The sequence below is a fragment of the Dysidea avara genome, chromosome 15 (assembly GCF_963678975.1).
Source record: "Dysidea avara chromosome 15, odDysAvar1.4, whole genome shotgun sequence".
In the NCBI taxonomy this organism is placed as follows: Eukaryota; Metazoa; Porifera; class Demospongiae; order Dictyoceratida; family Dysideidae; genus Dysidea; species Dysidea avara.
The window spans coordinates 12,703,016-12,728,553 of record NC_089286.1 but is presented as its reverse complement, the minus strand read 5'-3'; the positions used below and the strand labels follow the sequence as shown (position 1 = coordinate 12,728,553).

The window sequence follows — 25,538 nt, the reverse complement described above, 5'->3', positions numbered from 1 at the left end:
CCAAGTCCCACAGCAGTCCCAATACCACTAAGTGAGAAAATGACTGTTGAAAATTTGCTTCCCCTGGTACTCATTAATGTACAGGTGAGTAGTAGGTCCCCAATATATATGCAGCTGGGTAGACTGGAGCAATGCAAGTAAAGCTTCTTGCTTAAAGAAGCATAAATTGGCATGACTGGATATGGAACCTGGAACATTTTGATTGCCAGGTTCAGGTGGCTTCACAAGGCACCTCGCTACACACACACACACACACACACACACACACACACACACACACACACACACACACACACACACTTGTCTTGACACTGCCCTCATCAGTCACGTGATCCGCCCACTACAGTGGAGGAAGCAAGAACTCTGATGGTCACTTTGGTGGAATATGCTTCTTCAGGTGGACTTTTAGATCCCCAGCACTCTTCGTGCATCTTTGGCAATGATGACACACTATACACACACACACACACACACACACAAACAGACTTTACATGATAATTAAGCTTCATCACAATGCCATACACTTTTGCATAACCACAAAAATAAACAAAATCTATCGTTCCAACTACAGCAGTATGAACCACTGAGTACTTCAGGATCCACATTGCATATAAATGCAAAATGACACTCAGGGAACAACACATCATGAAAAGTGGAAATACCAACTTCTGTTGTCATCTGCAGCGTCAGTCATGGTGAACAAATCCTTTAGGGAGCATAGCATGGTATGCAGACAATAGAGGATATGCACAAGTTATTATTCGAATGAAAAATGATCAATTAGATGCCAGCGGCGCCAAAGTTGATGGTGAATGAGTCTCGTGAGCCCATATAAAAGTGCGGGTAATACATGCGGCTCAGACAATAACTCGCTACTTGAGTTACGACGTAGAGCTTCCTACCCACCAAACCTTCCTTTCCAGGTAGTAGGATACATCTGTCTGAAAGAAGCGTTCCCAACAGGTCTACTGTCTGCTTATCGAAGCAACCCGTACTTTTTGCCATAGGCCACAATACATTGGTTCACCGTCGTGACGCAATAAAAAATCACGTGTCTATTAGAATATTTATGGTCAAACAAGTTGTGCATATCGTCTATTAATCCTAATGAAAAAAACAAAACAATTATCAACTCAGAATTTGAGATACATAGACTAAAACAAGTATGACCCACTCTATGAAAATGAACTTAAGCCGTAGTAACACACTATGACTTATGTTACTGAAATATTACAGATTGGGTTTAGCTGCTGTTTTTCCAATGGTTACTGCAGTTTTCATAGTCGAAAGAGTAATTCATTTGACTTTTATATACTAGTTAAAGCATCGCGGCGGGTGCACTACAGGAAATAAAGCATGAGGGTGTGGTTTATTTCCTGTAGTGCACGAGCACACACGGTGCTTCAACTGGTTTAATGTATGAATCCGGATTTTCAATCAAGAAGAAACAGCGAGAAAGTGAAGGAGTACAGTTTATCACAACCTGGGGCAACGGTGAGAAACCACTAACAGCTGCTTGCAACTGTAGGAGAGGGTCGATTTGTAGTATAGAGATGGATGCTAAGCAATCTCACTGGCCTCAGGCAGAAAGCTTAAGGTGAAGAGAAAGACTAGCAATTTTAAGATATTAACAGCTACTTGTGTATCTGCATTTTTGCATGAGTTTCCATCTGAATTGTATGATTATTGTCCAAACTGTGCTTTATTCCCCACTAAAAGTGTGCATTATTTTCCTTTGTTTGGCAATAAAGTACACTTTGTGTGCAGTTGACACAACCTACGAAGACACTGGAATGACCACAACCACCCTCATTAACTAAGCTGTCAACACCATTACCATAGAAATTAACAACACATTAATGTATGATACCCTCTAAGTTCAAAGGGGAAAAGTGTGCTTTATATTCCATAATGTGCCAAGCTGTGCTATATTCTCCACTGAAACTGTGCTCTACTTTCCTTTGTATAGCAATAAAGCACACTTTGTGTGCTCACGACACAACCCACGGAGACATTGGAATGACCACAACCACCCCCACTAACTAAGCTGTCAACAACGTAACCATAGAAATTAACAGCCACATACACAAATGTTTTAAATTCCAATACAATAATCATGATTCAGTCTTACATTGTCCACTAAAACATCCACCATTATAAGTCCAGTTCAACTAATTCTTGCTTATAGACTCAGCAGCTGTTCAATATTATGGACGCCTTCACAAGTAGCGTTGATGGCCACACTTGCGCGAACAACCAAATATATACAACAGTAGCTGTTAATATCAATACTAGGATCGATAATCTTCTTCAGTCTTTTTCTTCGCCTTTCTGCCAAAACCCGAGCCAAAATCTACTCGACAAGTTCTGTAATCCATCTGAAATGGTGAGAACGTTCGGAATCTATATCCGTACTACAAATTGACCCTCTCCTATAGTTGTGAGCAACCAGTAAGTGATTTCTCGCCATCAGTTCAACGTTCCAGGTTACGATAAACTGTACTCGCTTACTTTCTTCTTGATTGCAAATCCGGATTCATACATGTACATTAAACCAGTTGAAAGCACCGCGTTTGCTCGTGCACTACAGGAAATAAAGCACTCAGGTGTGGTCTCGTGCTTTATTTCCCGTAGTGCACTCGCCGCGGTGCTTTAACTAGTATATAGTTCCATGCACACAAATGTTTGAGATTCCAGTACTATTACCTTAGTTGTCAAAATCGATGTGGCGACTATTCGAAATCCACAACCACTTGAGACTCAAAAACAAGGATCAGACATTTTCTGACCAATATTAGCATATGTTTGACCAATTATCACTTTGTTCAGACGTAATGTCTGAACCACTAAACCCTTAAAGGCGCATAGGCTGATATATTGAGCAATACGCATGATTGTAAACAAAGCGCTGTAATTTTTGAAGCATTTATTGTACAGCTACGCAATTAACATCATTACGCTCATGATGTAATAAGGATTAAAATGATTTCTAGGGATTTACCCTACAACAAACGAAAAGGACTAAAACTCGCCAAGAAAATTTCAGTTTATAAGCACGCAAGTCGTTTACATACCTTTAGAAAATGATCCGTAACTCACCGCCAGATGCTGGTTTTGGGCTAATGGAGTTAGGCAGGCCAAGTTACCTGACCATATAATCTTGTTTTGTTTGAATACGCATTCCACAAAATTCCCGTGCATATTTAAGGGTTACAAGCTGATTTAAGTTGGCCTAGTGCATTAGGAAATTGGGTGTACTAGTGTAGTTATCTAGGTTTGGGTAGTGATTTGTTGGGAATTTTGTCACTTAATGAATTACTAATAGTATTTCAGTACACTTTTAGACATTATAATAGTAGTGTCCGACCAACATAGAGAATGTCTGAACACTTTGGGACTTGTTCAGACACTTTGTCAGGACAGTTTTAAAATGCAATTTCAGGCTCTGTATAGTTTATAGACACACTGTAACCCATACTAGGGGGTGTTACATAGGCGGATCTAGGAGGCACTGTCAGGGGGGGCCAAGGGGGGGCAAAAAGTTTTAGTGTACAACAGTGTCTATTCCACTAAGAGGAATTCTAGTACACAGGTTATACTCAGTTGCATAATTATATTCAGTATAGCTGGATGAATGATAGACATACAATTTTAAGATTGTAATTAGAGAAAAAATTTTAAAATTAGACCTCCTAGGTTTGAATTTGGGAGCATTTTTGGTAACATTTAGCTAAAACGTGTATGCTTGCAATGTATAAGATTAGTTAACCTATCTGAGATAAAACCTGTTTGATGGTAAAGTGTACTAAATCAAAATATAAAGGTGTAGCTAGTATTGTTATGACATTAGAATTGTGACTGTTCTATTAGAGTAGTGACTGCTCTATTAGAGTATCTCGATCTTGGCACAATAACTTAAACTTACTTTCTTTACAGTGTACAGTATAATTGTAAAGTATATTTATAACTGTTGTCTTCTATTTTCCCATTGGCTTTCTATACTTCTGAATACAGTGTGAATGATTCCAGTTTCTGGTATCAATATAGTACTGTGAGTCCAAGGGGGGCAAGGGAAGGGCCAGGGGGGGGCACAGCACCCCTTGGCCCCCCCTCAGATCCGCCTATGGGGTGTTAGTTTTTATGGTTTTGTCTACTATACCAGTTAGGCACCAGAAGGTGAACACAATAGGCAGATAGTCTTGCATGGGCAGACCGCTATCTCCCCTCCTATTTTAAATTATGACATCAAATTGGTCGGTAAGATAGGTTCTGGTGAATAGACTATATGTGTGCCGTAAATAATTCGTAAATATTCTATTAAACACGTGATTTTTATGACATCACGACGGTGAATGCAATGTATTGTGGCCTATGGCAGAAACTTGAATCGGCTTCAATGCGTAAACAGTAGACCAGACGTGAGTGTTTCTTCCAGTGCAATAAATTCTGCTACTTGAAAAGAAGTGACTGTCGAGTAAAAAGTATTGCCAGTTGCTTAAGAGGTGAGTTATTGCTCGAGCCGCATTCGCTACCTGTACTTTTATATTGGATCACGTTAGTCATTCACCATCGAGTTTTGCACCGTCTATGCTTAATTGATCATTTTTCTTCGAATAATACAACCCCGCATATAGTCTGTAACCCGACACATAGTTGTGTTTTCCCACTGAAATTCGCAGGATTTGTTTTCATTGGCTAACTTTATGTTGTCATGGTAGAACATAACTTTTTCATGGCATGGCTGATATCTCAAAACCAGCCCATCCTTTTCTAGTTACAGTTACATGGTGGAAAAAGGCGGTAGAATGGCCAGAACAACTTAGAATTGGGTTATTCACCAGACCCTATTTCTCTGACAGATGTTATAATTAAAAGGGGGAGGGATATAGAGGTCTGGCCAAACGAGACTAGTAGGCAGAGGTACTTAATTACTACAGCCTAGCTACTTTTCACAGTGATATTAAATACAGTATATCACTGCCTTTCCCCTTCACCTTAATTGGCCTTGGGCGCTATATTAAATGCCTCAGAGATAGTGTAAGATAATAGGTGAAACTAGGTCCTTTACTGGAGGAGCAAGGGCAAGACTCAGACCCCGGGCATCACAGTAGTAACATAAAACTTACAACTAGATGCTATCATAAATCCAGCTATCCGTTTCCTGGCGAACTCCGATATGTAGATCCATCACTCTGCGTCATCGTCCATCGGGAAACCTCGTTCGTCCATCTCCAGCGCGTGGCCTCATCGTCCATCTTGTTCGAAGAATGTGTATGCGCCTAAACAGTCCTTTATGTGCGCTTATTATGGAAGTGGTGGTGTTAATGCTGTTTTACGCATGCGCATTAAGAAAACAGTCTAAATACCTACTATTATAACACCTATCTTAACTATGAAGGTAGGGTAGCTTTTACTACTACAGTCCGAACTATTTAATTCTACTATCGTGGTATTTCTCGCTAGTTTTTTTATATCTCTAATAGTACACACGTGTGTTCTATTAGAGAACCGCAACTTGCAAAAAAATACATGCGATTCTGTGATATGGCTATAGTGTAAGCCAAGGGTAATTATTGTTTATGTCCATTTACCAAATAAAGGACAGTGTTAATAGTAAGATTGCGTTAAAGTATATGACTAACTGTATACAATGTGTCACAGGGTACTGAAGAGACCATGGAATCAAATAGTGATCCTGTGGGATACTATGATGGCCCAGATCCTATGGAGGATCGATACCATGATGACGATGATGATGATGATATGACCACCGTGCCAGTTTGTTCGTCACAAACTCATCAGAAGGTACAAATATACTAACTTTTTGTAATACATCGTAAAGACCACCTTGTTAGTATGTAAAAGTCAGTGGTGACTGTAGTATATAGCTTAGGTCCAACAAATGCACTCTGATGTACTTGTAAAGGCCAACCTGTTATCGAGGTAATTTTGTCCCATAAGTTTCCATATTAATGGAATTCCTTGTATACTGTAAGTATAACCAAACACTGATACTGATTCCATATCATGAACCCTAATAAGGATTGTCCATGTTCTTGCAAGAACTCGCACCTTTATTATTAGTGATGTGCCAATACCATTTTTCACAAGCCGACCCAGATGTAATTTAGGGAAACTGGCCTATAGTGAGATTTTGCATTAGAGGTGTAATTTGCAGAAACCAACCAGTCTTAACTGATATTTAGGCATTACACTGATCCAAATCATGATAATCAGATACCATGGTTGTAGGCCATTTAATTGTGCTACATGTAGTAACAGGTGGTAATGTATGGTCTTTTGTACCACTCGCTACATACCCAGCCATTTTAATGTGCATGTGTGTGAGTTATTACTTCATTTCTGAACAGTAACAACCCAAACTGGGCTGTTCCTCCTTGAAATGGCAGATGCCATTCCGTCATACACAATTGCACTTGAATTTTCAGTAATAAAGAATTTTTTTCATAAAATGTGTCTTTTATGGTTTAATTAAACCCTTTAAGGACCGGCGCCGTAATATTACGTCCTAAATACGCCTTGCTTGAAAGCCCACTGCCGTAATATTACATCCTAGTGTACAAGTTGTAAACAAAATGTTGTAATGCGTCATCACAACACACTATGTGTAAGAAACCAACACCATCTTATTCGCCGATTCTTTCCATGTACTGTATAAAGCCACTTATTTTTGTCAACCTAAGCCAGAAGTAGGTTACAATTACACTTACCTTATACAAATCGTACCATATCTTCTGTTCTGAATGTTATTTTTGGATGAAACAAGAACTACAGTGTGCATTATTTAAGGGCGAGTCGAATGATATAAAGGGTCACGTGATCCGGCTTAGTAAAACTAAAATGGCTGAGCCTTTCATTTAATGCACACCGATTTTTCTTCGTGAACCAGCACCTGAAAGTTGCCTTGTTACTCGAGAAACATTAGTTCTATACTTTAGTAAGTTGAATGATGTTGTACAGTATTGTTAGGCGAGTTTTCTAGTATAATTTGTTGTAGCATTGATTAGCTCTAGGCGCTTTGTCAACTTAGCAAAGTAGCTTTAACTTTTTAATAATCACGAAACATAATATTTACACAGCGTGCGGGATTGGGGATAGTTTCTAAATGATTTTTCTTGCTTTGGGTCACATACGTGGGTAGAAAATCTTTGTTTTGTTTCAGTAGTCCAAGGATGTGGGAGTCTCATGTGTTTGCTTAGAATGCGGTAGAGATAAATTGACACGGTTTCTTAGTACAGTGTAAAATCACTTCCTATGAATACATGCAATCAACTACAGGGATGAAACAACCTTGAAATGCCAACTTTCTTACTTAAAGTACAGTGCTGGTTACTATGAGTGCCTGTAATGTACTTTCAGTGTGATAGTTGTATAAATCTATTCCTAGTATATTGTTGTTGCAACCTCAAAACAGTCAGTAAAAAGATTTGGAAGTATCAATATACAGTAGGTCCTAATGACTATGTCCTGTTTATAGGGTACAACCGTGGATTCTAATGCTCACCATGTGGATAACCAGATGGCCATTGGGAAATATTTGGTGGAGTTGGGAGAGTATCAGGTATGTATATATTAAATAGCATGATATGAATCAAAACAAGATGCATATTTCTTTTTTTAAACCTCTCTAAACCAACACAGTGGCTCTTGAAAATGCATAATATTTTACATTTATTTGTTTAAACATACTAAACTCTAGCCTTTGTTTCAGACCTACATGTAAATCTTTGCTTAATACTTTTCTAAGAAATAAAAACTTATCCAAATTATTATAGCAGTGCTGTAATAGTTATATGCAATAGTTGGTAATGAGTCCGGGTACAGCTACATGTGTGTGTGTGTTGTGTGTGTGTGCGTGTTGTGTGTGTGTGCGTGTTGTGTGTGTGTGTGTGTACATGTGTGAAAAGGCCTTCCTAGTAGATCTATAACTGAAACTGAAAACACTGCAGTAGACTCTCCATTTAATGCATATCTTGATAGTGGGCACTTATCCAAACGAAATTTAAGAGCAGAAGAGAATTTTACAGTTAAGAATCTACTATGGATTTTGGTAGTTACATTTCAGCTTGAATTGGCTGCAGTTTAGGTATGTGGAGTGATTTTATCAATAGGATGCTTTGTAGCGTAGCCTAAGGTGTAGCTAGGCACGCAACCAAATTAAAAAAAACTCTGCAATGTTGGTAGGTGTTAAATAGAATCTTGTTAGAATGCACCAAAAACATAGCTTAGGCGACCTAATATGCAGTTGTAGGCAAAGGAATTGTTAGTTCTACACAATGTGCAATGGTTAGGAAAACCTTATTACAGTAGGTTCTGTTTGGTGCACCCAGAGCTCAAAATAACAGTCGGCATTCGGCAGTTTTCCGGCCAAAATCATCCTACAGCCGACCAATATTTGCCATGCCCGGCAGTAGCTGCCGAGCATGTATAAAATTAATAGAAAAGCTTCATCAAGTGCATTTAGTGTTATAACTCTTGTTATACGTTATATTAACACGATACTATTTATTGTAGTACCTTACCTGTGTGAACGATTAGCCGAGCGATTAGCTTCCTTCATGCATGGCACAGTATAAATTAGCACTAAAAAATTATATGCGCGCTTAAGCATTTATCTAATTAGTGCTTACTATGAGTCGAGTGAGTGATGAAGCGCACGTGGCGCGAATTAGATACACCTTCGAAGAAACTAGGTGTGTTTCTTGAGACTTTCGAGAAGTGGAAGTTAAATTTTGATGCCCAGTACAGCACTGCTACATGGCTAGACTGCACCACGGCTGTAGTGAGTGGCCGAAAGTATGCCACATCGCTAAAGTGCACCATTTCTACTGAGTACTCTGAGCGCATCGATTCTCTCAGGAATTATAGCGATAAATGGATAGTTGGTGCTAACGCTTTCCGTACCAGTAACATCGTGGACCATGCTAAAAGTAAGCAGCACAGCACCGCAATGGCGATCCGGACACGTGAACTTGCAGCTTCGAGTGGCAGTGGCCCCTCCAGCTACGCGCCCATTGCACAAGCAATAGAAAAGCTATCAGATGGAGAGATGCAACGCTTGAGACGAAAATTTGAAGTAGCTTATGTAATTGCCACAGAAAATCTTGCCTTTCTGAAATATCCAGTATTCTGTCAACTGGAAAAGAAGCATGGGGTGGATATTGGACAATCTTACCTCAATGAAAGATCATGCAGGGAATTTATTCACTACATTGCTGAGGCTAAACGGATGAAATTAGTAGAGGAAGTGAACTCAGCTAACTTTTTCTCTGTGTTGCTAGATGGTGCTACTGACCTAGGGAATAATGATAATGAAGTGGCTCTGGTTGTATGGTGTGAGATATCTGCAAGTGATGAAAGACTCCACACAAGAATTGCTTACTTAGGTGTTGAAAGACCCAAGAATGTAACTGGAATTGGCCTGTTTGATGTATTGGAGACAAGTTTGAGGAGAATAGGGATACAGGAATTGACCGAAGAACACTACAAAAAACTGGTTGGAATTGGCACAGATGGGGCATCCAATAACATTGCTGCTCGAGGGTTGAAAGGTCTTGTTGAAGAGAAATTGGACTGGATATACTGGATGTGGTGTGTGGCTCACCGTTTGGAATTGAGTACAAAAGATGCCTTAAAAGGAATGTGCTTTGATTTTGTTGATGACATGCTAATCAAGCTGTTTTACGTGTATGAAAGATCCCCAAAGAAGTGCAGAGAGCTAAGCGAATTGGTGGCAGATTTGAAGGAGTTTTTGCAATTTGATGACCTCCATAAAGCCAAAGGTGTTAGACCGATTCGAGCAACAGGCACACGTTGGGTTTCTCATAAGTTAAATGCAATGAAGAGGATCCTGTCTAATTATGGAGCATATACAAATCACCTTGCTACACTGTCAGAAGATACATCTGTGAAAGCGGTTGACCGAGCAAAATTAAAGGGCTATTTGCAGCAGTGGACAAAGGCAAAGTGTCTTTTGGGGTGTGCTTTTTTTTGTGGATTTACTGATGCCTATTTCAATTTTGTCCAAAACACTGCAGAATGATGAAATTGATATTTTGGAGGCTTTAACTGGTGTACTGAGGACCCTTAAGGAAATTGATAAATTATTGACCAAACCAGTGGGCCACATACAAAAATGTTCTTCAAAGGTGTGAAGATGAAGTTTACCAGCTACAACAACTGAAAGGCTTTACATCAGCAACACAATACTTTGAGAATAATGGAGCTACTTATTGCAGGAATGTTTCTGACTGTGTCAAATCACGACTAAAGTGGTCAGACGTAGACATGATGAGGTCCATGATTGCTGTACTGAACCCACAAGGTTGGGAAAAGCTGATGAATGATGATAATTCGTTGGATGAAATTAACATCATCATCCAAAAATTAGAGATTCCTCTCAAGGGAGCTGGGGCTAATGTTGATGACATTCTCCAAGAATTTGCTGCCATGATTGAGTTTGCCTGTGAGTATATAGCAATTCACACATTGCACTATCAAAGTGTGTGGTGGAGACTATTCAATAGTCCTCAGAAGAAAGATTGGGTAAGTGCCCTTCTTCTGGTCGAGTTACTTTTTTCACTTCCTGCTTCTAATGCTAAAGTAGAGCGTGTCTTCAGTGCAGCAAATATTATCAAAACGGAAAAACGCACTGTGCTTGCTAACAGTTCACTGGATGATTTATTGGAAATAAATTGTGATGCTGTCAGTGTGGCAGACTACATCCCTGACAAAGCAATCCAGCTTTGGTGGGATGATAAAGTGAGACGCCCAAACCAGAAACCACGCAAAAAAATACAGAAGGCAAGATACCGGGGCTAATGAGACCGAGAGTCAGAGCGAATCAGACGATGATGATGATGATACTGACTGGCTTGAGGAGTGGGATAATCTGATAGAATCTGAATCATAGAACACACTGACCAGTACAACAATGATATACACATTTTTATTAACATCTACAATGACAAAACATTGTTTCAAAATTTAAAAAAAAATTATCCAAAATGTAACTGTTTTGCTGATGTCCTTCTGGTTTTAAATGATTCCTAAGTAGTAGATATTTAATATTACATACAGTTCCTGAGTGGTTTCTGAATAAAAAATATTGTACTACCTACATAGTACTACAGCATACGATACTAGCTATAAACAATATTTGAAATCAAGATTGAGATAAAGTCAAGTATTTTTTTGTTGAAATTGCTCTCAGATTCAATTTCAGAGGGTTTTATTTTCAAAGATTTCCTAAGGGAGGAGGCAGCCCCCAGACCCCCCTAGCTTAGTGGGCTTCGCACACCAATGTATGCTATACCGCATGCATGAACACACACACTTGCATTGACATACTGTTAATTGTAGCACTGCAGACCAAAAGTCATTCACTGCAGAGCAAAATTTATTTTGGTCTGCAGTTACTGCAGTGCAGAAATTTTATGTTATTTTGAGCACTGTGCACCCTAGTTAATTGGTTTCATTCCGGCTTTTAGCACTACCTGCTACGGCGCTTGTTAATACAGAAGTAAAACATTTTATAATATCACCATTTCTAAGCTTAAGCAGTTCTTGCAAAAAGGTATATCGTCCCTCCTTTGTTGCCCAGTTCCTTTTTCCACTACTGCATAGGTGGCAATTTACGGTACAACTGTCATGTATAAGTATATGTAGTCCTACAACATTTACTAACTTTTGCTTTTTTCTTCTATCCGATAGCTTTTTACAGATGAGCACAAGTTACAACTAGGTTGTGAAGTTTGTAGCGATGGTCTAATGGCGATAGAGCTGACTAGCAGTCGAGCGTAAACATGCTTGCAATAATTTAGAACATTGTGGCGGTACAGTAGGTACTGTGTAGCTGTTTACGAAGCTGATCATTCTTCCCTCGGCTATCCATCACACCACAATTCGGATAGAAAGTGCCACCCTTTGTTACAGCCTACCACTACACAATTCTAATAAATTCGAGCAATTACCGTACAGCGGGTTATTGTTGCGAGTCCAAATTTTTGCGAGGCTGCTGAAATAGCCTCTAGCATAAATTTCTGCGATTGCTAAATCTGCGAAACACAAGTGATTTGTATAGCTTTTGCATTATTTGTTACAGGTAATGCATAGCGAAAATTTTGTTTGTCAGAGCTTTATTCGCAAAGTTCACAAAAATTTGGACCTCACACATATAACCCGCTATACGGTACTCATGTCAGACAGCAAAAGAACCCCTAGAAAATGGGTAGTCAACTCTATTAGAAAGTAATGTAGCTATGTAGTTGGATTGTTTTGTGGGATTATCACCAAAGACTAGCTCTATCCAGATAGTGTTTGGCAGAGTTGCTGCAAGGTGAGTAGCTAGCAGTGATTGTAGGATCTTTACTATTCTTTGCATGGTTTGCTGTACTAAACCTTGAGCTAATACCATGTAATCTGCTAAATATGCACACCCTGTGATAACATATTTTCCAACCAATGGAAGGGACCACAAATTAATGTGCGGTAGGCTGTTGTTACAGTAATTGCTGTATAGCTGGTACTCCAGCATAATTATAAGTTACAGTGAAACCTCACTTAGTGGCCACCTTTAGTAGGTCCCAGACACCGCTCTGATACACTTTTTAACCTCAGTAATAAGGCCACCTCATTATTGAGGCCAAGTTTATTGGACCCAGAGGTGGCCCTATTAATGAGACATTTCAGACAGTAGTAGGTACCAGACAGCCCAGATAAGAGAGGTTCCACTTAAGAGCTATATCACTGCTTGAAATGTGACGATATTACTAAATATCACGATATCCATACATGGGTGGTGCAAAGTATTATTTTTAACCAGGCGCGTGCCCACAACCGGCCGAAGGCCGGCTGTGGGCACGTGCCCGGTTTACTGAAATTGTTTTACGAAAAGTGTGTGTGTATGTTTGTTTGTCTGTCCACAGCCGTACTTGTGTGTGAAGGTAGCTCTGTGACTAAATAAAGCCTATGTTAAGCCTTAGCTCGAAGGCTTCACCCAGCGGCTTTCTGCAAACTTTATGGGAGACCTTTCCAGTAGACTTTTCTGGCGTTGTACAACTGAAAAACACCGCAGTAGGCCTAGCTGGCTCTCAGGTACGGCACATCTCTTCCTCTAGAAAGTGGGCATGACCCGTACCTATGCAAAAGAAAATGAAGAGCAGCTTCAAGGCTTTGTTCAAATAAGAAGATACTTCTGTGCGTAAAGTGTTGTTTAAAGTCGTTTATTACAATTATGCTTCCTTAGAAACACTTAGAAACATATTTCGGGAAATACAAGTATTTCATGAATTACATTGGTGAATGGTGATTAAGTCCAGGTAGAGCTGCACAGTGGCGCCTGGTTTTTACATAGATCGTATATTCTTCGTACCCGGGATTGGAAACTTCAATAGCTTGCGTAGCACAATCCTCACCCCGGTTGTGTTTAACACCTTAACGTGCTAACCAAAGTGTCACGATTAATATCCGTGAATATACGTATGGCGCCATTTAGTCGCGGAACCATGCCATTTCTTCATGGAGTTTGAGCTGTCTTACAGTGATCTTTACGGTAATATGTCGTTGTTATCGAGTTGAAATGTGTTCATAATGATATTACTATACTTTAAAAGTCGGATTTTCGCCGTGGCGAAAGAGTCATGAGTGCTTCTTTTTTTGGAATAGAGTGTGTACCCAATGCTCGCCATTAGAGGCATGTAGAATCATGAAAATATATCCGCTAGTGTATCTTACATTGTTGTGCGTCCCTGTACCATTAAAAAGACCGAAACATGCCGAATTCTTGTTTTAGGTCTCTATTTTGTAGTTTTACAGCATGTGGTTTGTGTACCCTTTACTGCAATTGTGTTGTGCTTTACAAAGATTTTTATAAACAGTATTTTAGTGCACAGCCTGATTTATATACTTTAATGCTTTTTTTTTGCTTTTAAACAGAAATGTTTATTCCTGGAGCTCAAGAAGATGGGTCGTAGGTTTCATCTTGTGCAGCGGAAGAATTATTCCAGGAAGAAGGCTAAACCATCAACTAAGCCATCAAAGAATCCAGCTGCTATACCTGCAGGTACTACTAAGGAGTCCGTATTAGCTACACAGCCTTCTGCTGGCTGTATTGATGAAACTGGAAGTAGCGTTCTGACACCTTTGGATGACAATGTCGATGAAACCAGCAGAGACTGGAATACAGCCACAAGCACTGTTGAGTTGCCTCCCAGGAAGAAAGCTAAACTAGTAGAAAGTCCAGTTGCTATACCTGCAGGTACCACTTATGAGTCTGTAAGTTCTATACAGCCTTCCATTGGAAGTAGCGTTCCGGCACCTTTGGTGAATGACGATGTTATTGCTGAAAGCAGTATAGACCGGAACACAGCCACAAGCACTGTTGATTTGCCCCCAAATGATCAAACAGGGAGTGCCGATGATGTTGAAATACCTTTGGCCACGGATGATCTTGATGATGGCAGCAGAACAAAACAGAATACTAGTACAAGTAGGGTGGAGATGTCTTTTGGTAATCTTAATGAAAAAGCCACCTGCACAGCTTTATTGAGTGATGCTGAACATACTGTGAATGGTGGTACATTGACAACTGAAGTATCCACTCAGACAGATCTTGTAGACATTTGTGCAACTGAACTTGAGTCATCTACCAGTGGTGTGTTCACAGCTGAAGCTTCCACTCAAACAGAACCTGTTGACATTATTGAAAGCACAGGTGGAGGTCAGTCAGATTCTGTAGCTACCACCAGTACAACAATAGCAGTTGGTACAAGCCAGCAAGAGATGCCTTATATTATGTGTGAAGGGAATGCTGACGAGAAATTTTTACCACTGGTCAACAAGCACGAAGGGGTTTTCAGGGATGCAACAGGTACATACATGCAGTATGTATTTATGTATACAGTTGATTTTTTTGATAGGTAACCACGTGGTAGCATATTATGATTCTTACCAGAAGACGATACGACACGTTCGCTGTCTGTGGAAAATTTCCCCATCATCACCATCAAACCGATGCACTCACTGCAGAAATTTTTGTGACAATATTCTACGAAGTGGACTAAGCAGACTTTTGCAACAGACAGAAGGAGACAAGCAGAGAAAATGTTATGTCGATAGCCACACTACATATAAGAATTTGAGTACATCTGAGAAACATCTCAGAATGCGTAATGTGCATTCTGCTTATCGTGTGAGCAAACACAAAGTATCTGAGTTGCAGTCAAAGTTGGATAAAATGATAGAGAAAGATTCTGTTGATGTGGACTCCACAACCCACAGAGGGCTATTGACTATAGCAAATGCTCAGCCAAACACGAAAGAAAATTCTGGAGAAAGTTTCTCATCAATTTTCTGGGAGCAGCAGTTGAAGGCTGCATCAGTCAAAGGTGCAAAAGGCATGAGGTGGCACCCAGCTGTAATAAGGTGGTGTCTTTACTTACATCACAAATCTAGTGGGTGTTATTCAACGTTGCGAAACTCTGGGGTCCTCAAGTTACCTTCAGACAGAACACTAAGAGACTATCGACACGCGTCATCCTCAAAGCCTGGCTTTTCTGTTGAAACAGATTTAGAGCTGCTGGATGTTGTTGCTCAGCAAAGACCAAAGCACCTAGCTAAATATGTCGGCTTGGTGTTGGACGAGATGCATATTAAAGAAGGTTTGTATTTCGACAAGCACACTGGCAATTTAGTTGGTTATTCAGATCTTGGTGAAGTGAACAACTTGTTATCAGAATATGAGGATCATTTTGACAAAACTGGTGCCACCCCTAGACCACTGAGCAAGTGCATGCTTGTGTTTATGATTCGGGGCTTGTTTACAAGCATGAAGTTTCCTTATGTCCAATTCCCTGCTGTCAGTACAAAGGGTGCTGACATCTTTCCTCTGGTTCGTGAGGCTATCAGACGGTTGACAATGCTTGGCTTGACTGTGGTTACTGTTACGTGTGATGGGGCTTCTGATAATCGAAAAATGTTTTCGATGCATAATTCTGACAGTGCCCTTTCTTACAAGACAGTTAATGTCTACACTTCAGAGCGGCGGGAAATATTTTTTATTTCAGATCCGCCACATCTCATCAAAACCATTCGAAATTGCTTTGCTAGAGGAAAGCTGTGGGTATGTGCTTTATACAAGGTTGTTATGTTTATTTTATTACATGCATTGTTTGCTATATGTAGTGTTGCGGTCACAAGATTGACTGGAATTTGATTGTGGATTTATATAAGAGGAATACAGGGGCTATCACTACCACACCTGGCTTGTCATTGGTACCAAAAATCAAGTACGAACACATATACCTCACCAACTTTTCTAAGATGAGAGTTGATTTAGCAGCACAGGTGAGTCTACATACTATAATAATGCTTGACTTTCTTGAAATTAATATGTGCTTAATAAGCATTTAACACAAAGGGAAATCGCATATAGAAAATAACATGAATTTTACCAGTACAAATTGTCTTGTGATGTATAATCAATGTAAAAGTTTTGCAAATGTATACATTTCCTAAATGAACATTACTTAAATACACTATTTGTTTGAACAGGTACTCAGTGAGTCAGTTGCTAAGGCATTGTACTTCTCGGGTAATGAGGATGCTTACGAAACAGCTTATTTCATTGACAAAATGGATAAGTTATTTGACATGTTGAACGTCTCGTCGTTTTGTCAAGGGAAACACAACAGAAAGCCTTTTCAAGATCCCATCAGGGGGCCTGGAGATTTTAGAATGAAGGTAAAGCAATACCTCTAGTAAAACACTAACATGCAAATGATATATTTTAGTTTCTTAAGGAAATTCTTGGTTATTTAAATCACTGGAAGAAGAGCGTTGATAAAAGAAGGGGACCGTTTGATGCAGCTGAGAGACGGCAAATGATGCTAAGTGATGTTACACTTAATGGAATTAGAATTACAGGTATGGGCTAAATATTGATGAATTTTTTTTATTTGTTGTATTTGTAGTGCACTCTCTATTGGAATTGATACCATTTCTTTTTTCTATTCCTGGTGTAACTTGCTTTTTAAGTGAGAAGCTAAGTCAAGATGCCTTGGAGAAGTTCTTCGGGTGTCAGCGTCAAAAGGGTAGAACAAATGACAATCCAAAAGTTCATGAGTTCTTGTGCAACACACAGTCACTAAGAGTGATCGATTCTATTAAAGTTGACACGATTACTGGAAATTGTCGGGGAACAAAGAGGAAGGCATATGATTTGGAAATGGTAGACTTAAACAAACCCTTAAAGAAAAGACGCCGTCATTATTCTGATTAAATACACTGTACATGCAGAACACTTTACTTTAAAAAATTATTATTGTTGTAAATATTTCATGGTTGCTTTCATTTTCAACACATTATTGAATTACATTAAAATTTACATCTCATTATTGAATTACATTAAAATTTACATCTCATCTGTAAAAAGTTTACTTCGCAAAGGTTTAGATTTGTCTGTTCCCTTTTTTGATGACTGTTTGTACATCTCCATCAGTGACTTAGCGAAAGAGAATCCGCGGATCACGATCCATTTGTCAATGATCTTAGTTAGGCATTTGTCAGATTTACTTTGGTCAACCAATCCCACAGCCAATTGCCAGTCAAACAGTAGGTCCTCATCACTTAAAATAGAAGTTGCGATCTTCTTCTTAAATGTTTCATTCATATCTCTAGTTTTGTCAGCTCGAAGGTATTTTCTAGTAACCATTTCTATGTCACAAAAACATTGATATGCTAGATCAGTAATCCTTGTAAGCCCACCTCGGTTAAGAACATTGATCCACATTCGTGTAGGGTCAAATCCAGATTGCCCCTGCTTGTCAACTAACTTCTCAAGTATGGGAACAAGGGTGGCATTATTGCGGTCCTTCTTCAGGTGATGTATGACGTATCCACCAACATAACGTATAACATTTTCATCTTGGTGAGTGAGCTCACTTGCATTATCATCATCAGTCGGCTCTGTGACTGGTACGGTGAAAGATCTCTTTATGATAGATTCAAAAACTTGATCCGTAATATGTTGGTACAAAAGAGGTGTGGCCTGCACCTTAACTTGCATTAAAAAACGCTTCCATTTGTCATTGAATGGGAGTGAGCTTGTAAGCTGATGATATCCAATCCACAACTTTTCTTTGTCTACTCTGGTAGTAGCATGCTTGCTCTTGTCCACAATTGCCATCAAGGAAGTGACTAACCACCGACAAAAGCCTTTGGCAGGCTCAATTGGCTGAACAAAAAACACCACCAGACACCTCGCAGCTTCAAGACATTCCCGTGCTTCAGCAGTTGGTATGGAAAATAATGGGTCTTTCATAATATTGGAAATAGCATTGTGCACTTCACTGTGACTGGCAGCAATCAAGGGGTTACTAAAATAATAATAACAAAAAAATAACAATTACACACAGCTCTAGATACAGTGCAAAACACAAATGTGGACGTACTGTGTCGGCTCCTGTACACACGAACTGGTAAAGGGGCCAAACGCCACAGAACGTGCCATAGAAACTCGAGTCTTACCTCCACACGTGCACTAAGATACAATCGATTGTGGTAAGAAACTAGTAAGGCTGCTTCGTGGTCCGAGTTGTGGTCGGGGTGCGGAGTAAAGTGTGAAAAGCTGGTAGATTCCAATCCCGGGTACGAAGAATATACGATCTATGGTTTTTAGAAGTAGCACAACATCAACTTGTTTCAAAAATACATAAATGGCTCTTTCTTTGGATAGATGTGATTAATGTTGGCTAACATTTTTGTCATAAGGTTTCATAAATATGAACTTACACCAAATACATAGAAATCTTGAAATATGATAAAACGATGTTACAATTTGAAGACGATATCAGAAGCAAATATCACGATGTACAGTACGATAATATCGTGATATTGCCCAGCACTAGTTCCACTGTAATATTGTATAGGCAATTCTAAATTCGAATGTGCAGTAAAGAAAGAAACACTAGTTCATTAGCCTTGTCCACCAGTCCAGTGATTGTATACGGTACAACTGTTTTACCCTCTACATAACAAAGTGTTATAAAAAAATGTGGGTCACATATAATATCCTAAACTTGTTATTAAATTCTTTGACTTGTTGTACTTACACTGATGATGTATGCCTTTAGAAAGAGCAGTTTGGTTTACTGAAGGGCCGGTTAGATGGATTAGAACGCCAGGTACAAGTACTCCTGGCCTCTGGGGTTGCCAGAGCTATAACAGCTCCTTGTGGGACAGCATTGACCAGGCTGGGTGAGTATGTATAATAGGTATTACTTCTTACTGTATGTGAAACTATCATTTCTCTAGATCCCTACACACAAGCACTGACAACTACATCGTCATGGACAGCACATCAATCAACAATAGCAACATCTATAGTACCTCCACATACGACGACGACAACAACATCTACAGTACTTCGATATACCATATCCACGTTACCACAAATCACAACACCTATGTTATCCTAATGCACAACGACGACAACAATTATGGTACCTCAACACACAACAATGACATTTACGGTGCCACCATCAGATACATGTATCACACCAGTGCCACCATCAGATACATGCATCACACCAGTGCCACCATCAGCTACATGCATCACACCAGTGCCACCATCAGCTACATGCATCACACCAGTGCCACCATCAGATACATGTATCACACCAGTGCCACCATCAGATACATGCATCACACCAGTGCCACCATCAGCTACATGTTTCACACCAGTGTCAACAGTTCAGTCTGAATTAAGTGAGCAGTACTCCTTAAAAGTGTGTATGGACATGACAATTATTTCTTTCTAGTTTCTTGTACAAGTGGAACACCGCAACAGGCCAACACCCCACTTTCTTCCCCAGATAGTACAGCAAATGAGGTAGTGTGATAATATTATTGTGAAAATTAACAGTAATGTACATCTATTTTTTTTCTATTTGTAGCTCATACCAAGTGAGATATTAGTGCCAATAGCCATGAAGCACAAGTCAAGGGCCAGATTGGCAGTGGCTATGACAAACCGTCTCTTTGACAAAGAAATACGTATAAAGAGCAATTGTAGAGGCAGGGATAAGCCTGCCTTAGATCCGATTAAACTAATGTATGTCCGAAGAAAATCATACGAATACTTCCAGGCTGTTATAACAAATAAGGAGAACTGGGAGCAAGAGTGCATCAAAGCAATAGACAGTGATGCTAGGGCAATTAAGCGAAGCATGAGAAATAGGCAATAATATTTTACTGGTTTTCTTTTAAATAATACTGTCATTTGTGATAAATTTTTGTCATCTTTCAGTTATTATAATCTATTACATTATTATCAATGCAAATGTCACCTAACCTAGTGGCTATTAAAGACGTCATTGCTCTGCTTCAGAGGAGGTTGGGCATGCACACACGAGTGCATAAAGTATAACCAAGCCTTCGGTGAAATTTAAATAAGTACTTTATCATTCAAAAGTGTGCTTCACGGTTAGTATATTTAACCGGTCTGCCCCACACACGTAAATCTCTCCATGTACAGTAAGTTAGTCGGTGAAATCAATGCATTGCAGTCTTGGGACATATTATTAGCTTGTAGCTGAGCCCAAAATTCATCGAAGAATGTATTATGATATACAAAAAGCCTCCTATACTCGATCCCATGGAATTAAAGAAAGGGAGGTTAGTGTGTCCTCATGGAGAATCAGCAGGAAATAGGCCACCTTTCCACTCAGTTTTCTTCCGCTTGTCACAAGAGGCACAAGAAAAACTAGTGTGGCTGTTACTAAACAGCTTTTATCACTTTATTTTAGTGTTGGTATTAGAAATATTCAATTAAAGGTAATAATTTTCAGTAGCGCTTATATCGTGTCCAACCTCCTCTGGCTCTGCTTTGAGGCTTCTCTCGTAAGATCATGAACTCTCCTCTGCCTTAATTAGCCACCTTGCATGCTGCCAGATTACTGATTTGCTGCAGTAGACAGTTTTTCGTGTAAGGGTTTTAAGTTTCACCTCTTCAGCATGTCATTTTCAAATGCCGAGTTCCGCAGTCGTAGTGTTACCTTGCTAATGATCCGCAATGATTAAACAGTAAATAATTGATTTGCAAAAAGTATGGGCGACACGCATTTACACATGCCAACGTGTAGGACTGCACACTGCTGTACAGTACATTAAGGACTGCACAACAAAATTTCATAGAATCTTTGCGTTATGTAATCTGGCATGCTCTTCACATAATCTCTACCACAGCTCAGTGCGGTACAACAATTATTTTGGTGCAACAAAATTTTGGCAATTCTACTTGAGAAGAATTTTGACAAACAATACAGCTGTATGTTGTCATATTGCATTATCTCTAAAAATTTGTTGGACAAGAATGAATCGAAATCATATAGGCAAACATATGCCTCCTTCAGCTAGCACTGCCAACATAATTATCATAATGGCATGGATTCCTGGAAGTCTATATCTTGTGTCATTTATTAAGCAACAACCTTCATTCTAAGGAACATGCCTGCTAGCACCGGATATGATGGTTGCTAGGAATCCCATAACGAACATTGCTTAGGGCTCCGCTATTTTGCATATGCTAGGCGCAGACCACAACATGATGCTCCAGTATGATGGTTGCTAGGGGGCCCAATACGTGACGGTTGCTAGGGACCCCAATACGATTGTTGCTAGGGGCCCCAGTATGATCGTTGCTAGGGACCCTAACAGGGCCCAAAATGATGGTTGTCAGCCAGCAAAATGTAGTCTGGCGGTGCCCGACCCATCACATAAAGTAAGGGTCTGGTGAAATACACATACCAAACCATTTCTGGAGGAATTCGATTAGACAGTCTCACGTGGCATTTGTTACGCAAGATGACTACAGTTGCATCCCATTGCCTAGTGATAACAGTTTGAAGTACGAGCATAACGTCATTGGCACACAGTAATTGGTTAGCAAGGAATTTCTAGGGCTACAAATAATTCAGTATGCATATTTCACCAGACCCTTACTTTATGCGAAGGGTCGGGTGCCACCAGACTAAGCAAAATGATGGTTACCGGGGCACTAACATGATGAGTGCACAGGTAATATAGCCTGGTAAATTCAAAGTTTGAACATAATACAATAACTTATCAGCAGTAATTAGGTAGAGGCATACATAGCAGAATTATATTGATCTGTACAGGGGTGTAGTTAATTGTTAGGTTCATGCACGTCATGCCATTGCAATGCTTGTAGGGGTCCCTTAATTAACCTCAGATACAGTAGCGAAAGTTTCCCTGCATATATTGTACTACTGTAAGTACATTACACCAATGCACAAGCAGAATGTTGTGGCTATTAACCAAGATGAAGATATACAGTACTGCATTAGAAGTGAATGGTTATCCAGAGCTGTGGCACATTCGAGCATGTCTGTTTTGTGTAGTCATGTGGTCATCTGCAAATAAGAGATTAGTAAGGCACAATACTACATAGTCACTGTTGGCATTTCTAGTAGCAACAACACATCAATTTATGACATCAGTGACAATCATCTACAATACCAATGTCAGCAGACCACATTACTATTTGTAGCGTACTCTCTTTGAAAATGCTTTTTGGTTGTAGATTGATTGATTATACTCTCGTTACAGTTCTCTGATTGTGCATACGTACATGAGCATTTTTCTCTGGTTCCTTGCACAAGTAAAGCCAAAGACCATCTGTCGTAGGCACAATCCCCAGATGCTACAATGAATGAGATAGGTTGCCATTGATATTGTATAACCATATCAATGATGGTGTAGCGACCAACCAGCTATGCAGCTAGCTGCGCATGATGGCTGTAATGCTAATATGATTAACTCGACAACACGCAGTTCCTTATATTTTTATGTATTTGTAGCTCATGCTTAGGATTCTAGTGCCTTTGAGAAGTACAAGTCTAGGGCAAGAAGACTAACATACTTTTCAACAAGGAGACTAGGAACAAATGTAGCTACAGAGGTTGAGATAAGCCAGCTTTAGATCTTGAGAAGCTACAGTATGAAGTCAAACGACTGCCACAAGGTGACAGTGGCCAAGGAGAAAGAAAATGGGGATCAAGAAAGTGATAATCCCACCCCTAACAATGTATCAAAGCATTATTCAAACTATACAATAACATGAAAAGCAAGAAAACCAGCAAAAAATGATACAGTGTATATGCCCTATTTTGTGTAATGTGTTCTGTATATAATTATTGTGTTTAATTCCTCTCCCATCACTGTCGTTGGGGGTGGAATTATGTGGAAATTGAATCACTAACACTTGCCATAATTACTGTATATGGCTTAATAGAAGTGTTGTGTTTTAATTGATACACTGTATGTTTATGATACTGTACAATTCATATCAAAACCAATTAGCAGAAATGTACTGTACATGTGGTTAAGCTTAAATTAAGCCAAAATTATTCATAGTTAGCCCTAAAAAACCCATTGCTAATAATAGACCCTGCTACAGTTTTCGTGAGTTGGTCAGCTGAAACTTCTAATGTGGTTATTTGGTTGGTTATAGGAAGCCAATAATCAGTTATTCGGGTCAAAGCCCTAAACATGCTGGTTGCTAAGGACATCACTAACATGCTGGTTGCTATGAACATACTACAAGCTGGTTGCTAAGGACATCACTAACATTCTGGTTGCTAAGGACATCACTATCATGCTGGTTGCTACGGACATCACTAACATGCTGGTTGCTACGGACATCACTAACATGCTGGTTGCTAAGGACATCACTAACATGCTGGTTGCTATGGACATCACTACAAGGTGGTTGCTAAGGACATCCCTAACATGCTGTTTAGGACTCTACACTAGGAATCCCATTTCACCAGTGCTGGAGGTTCTCTGTATAGACAATTCCCTACATGAGAATACACCACTATTATAGGTGATAGTTTCAGTAAAAACCTGCATTGTTTGCACATTTTCCAAATTTCTTTTTATAGTCTCAGCATTATCTCCAGTGCCTAAGAAATGGATCGATCGATAATCTAAATTTCAGCTAATTCTGGTGAGTAGTTTTGGAATAGTGCTAGACAGTAGGAAGAGTAAGAAAATCAATTTGTACAGCGACTATACTAAAAGTAAATTATAGGCGCTTACATTCGAAGCTGTAACTCTTGTTTGCTTTACCCTGCAGTAGTGATGCACCGATGAGATTTAGCCGATTATACGATTAGCCGATATTCACATTACTATAACTGCCGATACCGATAACCGATCTGATGTTTACTTTTAAAAAAAATCAACATGAATTTGGTAAAATGGTCATACACTATTTTGGTCTACTTTTTAATGAAAAAGTATCATTATGGTCATTAAAATATATCGGCAAAATAATTACCAATACCGATATTGAAAAAAGTGGCCAATAAAGCCGATTATCAACTGATTATCAGTGTACTACTCTGCAGTGTTGGAATTTAGCTTAAAGGATTCAGCAGTGAAATGTATAAAGAAGCACATGATACACTGTAACACAAATTATGCAATAGTGAACTGCTGCTTTGGTAAAAACTCTTATCTTGTCATGCAAAGTTAACTGCATAATTTATCTGATTTGCTCTTATTCACGTGATATCACCAGTGAAGAAATTTATGTCAGTGAAAACTGTCTTGCAATCTACTCATAGGAGGTTGGATACGCCATAAGTGCTACTTAAATTATATTGCTCTAAATCACATTCTTTTGTTGGCATTTCACATAACTCTCAATAGTGCAATACTAAACTGAAAAATGGTGGGGTTAACTGGGGTTCATTTTATATTCAGATCATGCTATTTCGTAAGAAATTTGAAATAGCCTGGCAGCCCATCATTGGTTGGTTTTCATGCCAGTCCTGTGCAGAATTGTTGCACGACTGAAAACCAACATGCAATGTACTGTATGTACAATGCAGTGTTTGAGCACTAAGATGCACCCAAGTATTCAAGAATTACACGGCAAAACCTCCTGAGGTTGAACGTCAAAACCTGGTACTGTATACTGGTTCAATTAAGTGATACAGTAGGTGTAGGAACTTTACTACATCAATTGCAGCCTTGATATACTTTCTAGCCAATAACACAACTTCATTCTATTGCAGCCCATTTCAAAACCAGGCCAGCTGTCGGCATGTTCCTGGTTTACTGAACTAGTTTTTTGAAAATTGTGTGTGTGTGTACTTGCAGTACCTATCTTGTTTTTTTCATATACACCCACATGAGCAAACTATAAAGTATTAAAAGCAGCCTGTATATAATGAATTTTCTCTCAGGTAAGCTTTGGTTCGAAGGTGAGTTTCTTTGAAGAATTTAAAAACCGGTGCAGCGACTCTCCACAGACTTCAAGACCGGCTTTCCTAGTGAATTGTTTAGGTGTTCTACAACTAAAAACATTGTGGTAAGTCTCATAGGCTCCGGCATGTGCGTATCTTGCCATTCTAAAAGTGGGTGTGACCCATACTTACACCAATGAAATGGAGAGCAGCCTGGAAACTTTGCTACAAAAAATTTCAAAA

At 39.4% G+C, this 25,538-nt stretch overlaps 3 protein-coding genes across 5 annotated transcripts in view; 2 read left to right on the top strand and 1 right to left on the bottom strand.

Annotated features, from left to right (window-relative positions):
* The window catches only part of LOC136245421 (uncharacterized), a 42,740-nt gene extending 25,299 nt beyond the window's left edge, over nt 1-17,441 (top strand). The window contains exons 8-15 of one of the 2 annotated variants that reach the window (XM_066036944.1): nt 5,662-5,805; nt 7,499-7,582; nt 13,957-14,890; nt 14,940-16,141; nt 16,204-16,365; nt 16,573-16,761; nt 16,812-16,944; nt 16,992-17,441. In XM_066036944.1, coding sequence (XP_065893016.1) covers nt 5,662-5,805; nt 7,499-7,582; nt 13,957-14,890; nt 14,940-16,141; nt 16,204-16,365; nt 16,573-16,761; nt 16,812-16,944; nt 16,992-17,299 — 3,156 coding nt within the window. In that variant the 3' untranslated portion in view covers nt 17,300-17,441. Of the gene's footprint in view, nt 1-5,661; nt 5,806-6,851; nt 6,959-7,498; nt 7,583-13,956; nt 14,891-14,939; nt 16,142-16,203; nt 16,366-16,572; nt 16,762-16,811; nt 16,945-16,991 lie in introns of those variants that run through there. The other variant, XM_066036945.1, reaches the window with a different exon arrangement.
* Nucleotides 17,217-18,687, bottom strand: LOC136245423 (uncharacterized). Of its 2 annotated transcripts, none has more exons than XR_010695852.1 (2): nt 18,547-18,687; nt 17,217-18,395 (listed from the first exon to the last, which is right to left on the bottom strand). XR_010695852.1 is itself a non-coding variant. In XM_066036947.1 (2 exons), the coding sequence occupies exons 1-2, from the start codon at nt 18,527-18,529 to the stop codon at nt 17,432-17,434; spliced, it is 1,023 nt and encodes a 340-aa protein (XP_065893019.1). In that variant the 5' UTR covers nt 18,530-18,687; the 3' UTR covers nt 17,328-17,431. The 2 variants fall into 2 exon arrangements, 1 of the variants encoding a protein (XP_065893019.1); XM_066036947.1 differs by having other exon boundaries at nt 17,328-18,395; nt 18,471-18,687.
* An 809-nt stretch (nt 18,688-19,496) lies between these two features.
* On the top strand, nt 19,497-20,360 carry LOC136245424 (platelet glycoprotein Ib alpha chain-like). The gene is made up of 3 exons (XM_066036948.1): nt 19,497-19,785; nt 19,839-19,909; nt 19,974-20,360. The coding sequence occupies exons 1-3, from the start codon at nt 19,518-19,520 to the stop codon at nt 20,262-20,264; spliced, it is 630 nt and encodes a 209-aa protein (XP_065893020.1). The 5' UTR covers nt 19,497-19,517; the 3' UTR covers nt 20,265-20,360.
* The last annotated feature ends 5,178 nt before the right edge of the window (nt 20,361-25,538 follow it).

Coding starts and splice junctions, on each gene's coding strand:
- LOC136245424 (XM_066036948.1), top strand. CDS start 19,518: ATGGTACCTCAACACACAACAATGACATTTACGGTGCCACCATCAGAT. Junction 19,786..19,838: donor AACAGTTCAGTCTGAATTAA/GTGAGCAGTACT, acceptor ATTTCTTTCTAG/TTTCTTGTACAAGTGGAACA. Junction 19,910..19,973: donor CAGATAGTACAGCAAATGAG/GTAGTGTGATAA, acceptor TTCTATTTGTAG/CTCATACCAAGTGAGATATT.
- LOC136245423 (XM_066036947.1), bottom strand. CDS start 18,529: ATGGCACGTTCTGTGGCGTTTGGCCCCTTTACCAGTTCGTGTGTACAG. Junction 18,396..18,470: donor TGTGTACAGGAGCCGACACA/GTACGTCCACAT, acceptor TTATTATTTTAG/TAACCCCTTGATTGCTGCCA.